General features: G+C 37.7%; 1 protein-coding gene across 3 annotated transcripts in view; it reads right to left on the reverse strand.

Annotated features, from left to right (window-relative positions):
- The window catches only part of LOC107718118 (serine/threonine-protein kinase 25-like), a 12,974-nt gene extending 12,420 nt beyond the window's left edge, over positions 1 to 554 (reverse strand). For all 3 annotated transcript variants that reach the window (XM_016525081.1, XM_016525080.1, XM_016525079.1), the window contains exon 1: positions 159 to 554. In XM_016525081.1, coding sequence (XP_016380567.1) covers positions 159 to 188 — 30 coding nt within the window. In that variant the 5' untranslated portion in view covers positions 189 to 554. The remainder of the gene's footprint in view (positions 1 to 158) is intronic.
- Between the last annotated feature and the right edge of the window lie 4,687 nt (positions 555 to 5,241).

A 5,241-nucleotide genomic window follows, 5' to 3' on the forward strand; every position in this document is an offset into this window, starting at 1 on the left:
ATATATGTGTGTAAGACTCGTAAGGCAGCCCTCAATTACTCTAAACTGAGAAATGTCATGATATGCCAGGCTTAATAAACATTATTGTGATATGACTGATTATGAGATGAATACCCCTGGATGCAGAATGAACAGACTCGGCTGGGCTGCGGATTTACCTGGTTCTGCATGTCGCGGAGGTGCGCCATCCTGACGGCAGGTCGGTGTGGATGAGAGCAGATGAAGCCCTTTCTGCCAAAGGAGGGGTGCTGGAAAACTCTTCAACGGTTTGCTCTTCCTCCTCCAATCCCCTGCTTAGCTAGCTAGCTTTTACATACAAAAACACCTCTGCATGTCCTGTTCGTCTGCCGTGTTTTCGGCCTCCAATCCCCTGATGGCGGACCCCGCAGCCAGGCGAGAGTGACAGTTAGGTGTCGTGTGACTCCATATATGAAAGCATCTGCGTACGAGCTAATCGCTTTCTGAGTGTAGCTGTTTTATATTGAACAGCTCACGTTCGGGCGGCTCTTCATTTATTGCTTGCGGGAGAACAAAATAATAGGAGCAACAGCGCATGCGCAGCTTCTGACTCAAGGAACTGGGGATTGTGGGAGTTGTAGTTATACTGGCAGAAGGGAGCGAGAATAAAATTGACATATGACCCTATCTGTTTTCTAACGTATTATTGTTTGTGAACAGTTCATCCGTGTATTCGTTTCTTTTTTTTGACCTCGTAATGTTCAATCAAAATGACATATCTGAACTTTCTGGTGAAAACGACAGATTTCTCCAGTCATTTAATTTGCTTAAAGGGATAGTTCACCCAAAAATGAAAATCTGTCATCATTTACTCACCCTCATGTCGTTCCAAACCTGTATGAGTTGCTTTCTTATGTTGAACACAAAAGAAGATATTTTGAAGATTGCTGGTAATCAAACAGTTGGTGGTTGCCATTGACTTCCATAGTAGGAAAAAAAATACTATGGATAAGAAAGCAACTCATACAGGTTTGGAACGACATGAGGGTGAGTAAATGATGACAGATTTTCATTTTTGGGTGAACTATCCCCTTAAACCCTGCCCTTGCAAGCTTCTTTGCTCTATGTGCCTCCGCTTTTGAGATGCAACACCCCCATCTCAAAATCCGATCAACAACCAAAACAAGAACAAATTCCCACCCTTCTCATCTTTCGATAAACTGTTAAAAACTTGGACGTACGTTATAATACAAAGAAAAGATCGGTCACAACTTCCATTTCATTGCAACTTTAACCAACTTGATGAGTCAAACCATACCTACAAGTATGGCATTTCAGATGCAGCTCAAGCCATGGGGGCAAAACACCTGACCAATTGGCCTAATGCAGTATTTTTGTGGGTGGTGATGTGATGGGTCAGCATGAAGTCAGCATTAAATGGAAGTATTTTCTTTCCTACTGTGAAGTACAGTATGTCTGAGTGAAACAGCTCCTCAAATGAGGAAAAATATTGTGTGAGACTTGATTTTGTCCATCTGGAATGGATTGGATCATTGTCGTTTACTAAATGCTGAGGGGTTATTGTCCTGCACACATCATCAGAGAAGCGATTTGTCGTCGGGGGAGGATGTTTTTGATTAAAGATTACGAGTGTTTCTCAATTGGAAGGGTGCGCATTAAAGCTACATATCTCGGCTGCCACATCATCAAGCACTGTTGAAAGATGTCTCAATTTGAAGGATCTTTAGTGGGCAGTATTAATTTTGTGTCCTTCATTCAGCCTGTTTTGAAGGATGCATCAGGTGTATCCTTTGCGTCCTTCAAATACCCACAATCCTTTGCACAAATCCATTAAAGATCAAATGAAACTGCACTGAGCTTGTCCAATTTCATTATGTAATGTAAGACATAGAGACGAAGGCATTGTTTTGTTGTGAATAAATCACATAATGGTAAACTGTGCATAATGGGAGACCACAGATATGTATTGCATTAATAGAAAATGCATTGCAGTAGAAAATGTATTGCATTAATTTACATTTATATACATTATTTTAGTCATTTAGCAGACACTTTTATCCAAAGCGGCTTACAAATGAGGACAATAGAAGCAATCAAACCAACCATTAATAGTAAATGTAAAGATTTTTAATATGAAGTATTCTTCAAATTCTAATTTTAGTAGGACTTTCATGCCATGACCTCAGTGGTGGAAACATTTATAACATAGCCATGCGTATTAGACATATTAGACCAGTGCTGGTCAACTTCGGTCCTGGAGGGCCACTGTCCTGTAGAGTTTAGCTCCAAGCCTAAAACACACCAAACAAGCTAATCAATGTCCTCAAGATCACTATAGAAAACTACAGGCAGGTGTGTTTGATTAGGGTTGGAGCTAAACTCTACAGGACAGTGGCCCTCCAGGACTGAAGTTGCCCAGCCCTGACTGTCTCATTCTACTGTAGCATTTAATGCTGAGCAGGACTCTAGCCTTGAAGCCTCAGAAGGATTGGACTAGGAACACTATAGTGTAGGATGCAACCTTCCGTTTGAGAAGCCCCCAATGAGGGCACATTCATTTAAAAAAAATTCAATAAATAATAATAATAATAAACACTGCAATATCCAAAAATAAGAATGGTATTGGCTCTGATTTCATGCCGACTTTATTTGTAGATATATAAAGTCCTGTTGCCTCTACTGTCCACTTAAATCTACACTAAATAGATTCATTAGGCTTAACAGCATAATTCGATTGCATAAAAACTAAAACACAGTACAAATAGACTACTGCATACTTGGCACATGAGTAGGATACACCAAATAAAGTCTTTGAATTACAATTTGTGATAATTTCTTATAGGCTATAAAGGTATATGGATCAGAACCTACAGTTTTGCTACCCACTGGATCCACACAAGTACTGTTTTGGTCAGATTAAATTCTTTTAGTAATTTTAATGAAATGAACAGTGAATGAAATTAATATGCTATGAATACACCATTCCTCCTTGATTGATGCATTGAATGAAACTGGCATCCCTGTAAGAATCACAGTGTCTCCAGGATTAAGTGTGATGCAAATATTCAATAATAAATAAAAAATAACTTGAATTGCAAGTGAACTCTCATACTTTTAAACTCTTTTCTTTGATTACAACCGAGACCACCATATGAAATATGACCAGCAGAAAAAGACTAGGCTAATGCACATACTCACACTGAGGTGTTCATGAGTCAAACACAGGACTTTAAACGGTTGTGTTGGTTTGTAGTGAGAGGATTAGCGCGCTAAACATAGACAGATAATAATTTACCTAGTCAACCACTAGAGCAAAGCATGAATGAACTTCCACTGATCCTTAAGGGCAGACACTGCAGGCAAAAACAGTTTTTTCATGCACCTGTCAAGTTTGAGATTTTGGGCTTTTTGGTTTTTCATAAAGTGTTTTTTCAGACTAGTGGAAAGAAAACACCCAAAAGACACTGTTAAGTGTTTCTTTTATAGCACTTTATCTATTTGTGTCAATAGATTTCAATTACAGTACATATTTTTAAAGGCCATTTTCTCAAAATGAGTTTTTTCTCCACTCTTAGAAGAAAACCTTAAAAGGTTCTATCAGGCGCTTCATATATGGAACCTCTAAAAGGTTCCATAGGGTTCTAGAAAAAGAAAAAAGAACCCTTTATGACAAGCAATATATAACACAGCAATTCATAGTGCAACAGTTACAGGGATTAACATAAATCCATTTTTCTTTATTTATTCATACTTTTTTATTATTTTTACCTCTCTAAAATAGCACTCTCCATTTTAGAAATGTTTTTTCAACCCCCTCTGCCTTACTCACCCATCCAACATGTCAGTCACAAATATATGTTGATTGCTAGAATCCACCAAAAAAAACAATTGAATGTTAACTTGCACAAATAAATAAATTGAACGTTAACTTGCAAAAAGAATTAAATGCATAAGTAAAATTAGAATGTGAAAAAGTCATCAAATAGTATATTAATGACAGTCCTATTTTGCATCTCACCACCAGGTCATTACCCTTTACCTTAAATAAATGTCAAGTATTTACTCCACATTCTCCTATAAACCAAGTAGTCTGACTTTTTCTTTTTGTATACTGCAACTTTTGCCAATTCTGTAACCCATGAAAGATGGTGAACCACATTTCTGGAAAGGGAGAGAAAAGACTAACTAGTAGTATTGTTTTTAAATTTATAAGCATTAAATGTTAATTTTACATTCAGATAAGCATTTAAACAATAAAAACAAAGGACCCATGACAATTTCAGCACTGGGAAGGGCTAAATAGTGATGATTGAAATTAACTGAGTGATGGCTTTTGGATGCTCCATAGTATAACAAAAAGTAGACCGCAAACAGATACTTCTGGCATCTCTGTGTTATTGGTCAGTGACACATCCATTTTGATGCTAACTCTCCTTGCGATGAGTAGGCTTGACATCCTAAGATGGGGATACAAGTCAGAGAAACATTTATTAGACCTATGGAGAGTACAGTACAACAGGGAAAAGAAAGGAATCTCTCACAATTAAATACAATCTTAAAACTTACTTGAATTAGAGAGGAGTGTGGTGTTTTCATCTGAATGTAGATGACCAAACAAGTAATGCTGCACTCCATAGTCTAGACCTGCAGTGACAGTACAAAACATTTATTTATTTATCAATCAATCATAAGAACCTGCATGATAAAATGTGGAAAATAGAAGAAGAAAAAAATATATCAGTAACTTCAGATTAGCTGCGTTTCCCAAAGTTGGTACTGTGAGGAAAAATAAATAATGTACCTGTTGTGTTATTGTTTTGCAGCAAGTTAGTCATGTTTCCTCTGACTTCCACTTTTCAGCACTCTGATAAGGTGGTGGTAAAACTTTAAAAGTGCTCTCTGAGATAGATGAACATCTACAACAACCAAATACAGTGTGTTTAGAATAATATACAATTACTTCAGCAAAACAAATAATTATACTTTACTATACTTTAAACCACAAATACTCACAGTTATTCACAGGAAAAATGTTAACATCTCCATCAGCTTCTCTCTTTGTTCTTTTTGGTTTTAATTCATGTTTATAACGGCTGTCTGACGGTGATTTGACCGAAACTTTGTTTCATCTTTTCCTATACACAGGGCCGTTTCTAGGCATAGGCGAGCTAGGTGGTCGCCTAGGGCGCCACCAGCTGAAGGGGCGCCAATGAGCGCACGTACTGGCACTTTTAGCAGGGTTGTGATAAAGAGTGGCACGGG

This window comes from Sinocyclocheilus rhinocerous, unplaced genomic scaffold, assembly GCF_001515625.1.
Source record: "Sinocyclocheilus rhinocerous isolate Xijiao unplaced genomic scaffold, SAMN03320098_v1.1 scaffold480, whole genome shotgun sequence".
In the NCBI taxonomy this organism is placed as follows: Eukaryota; Metazoa; Chordata; class Actinopteri; order Cypriniformes; family Cyprinidae; genus Sinocyclocheilus; species Sinocyclocheilus rhinocerous.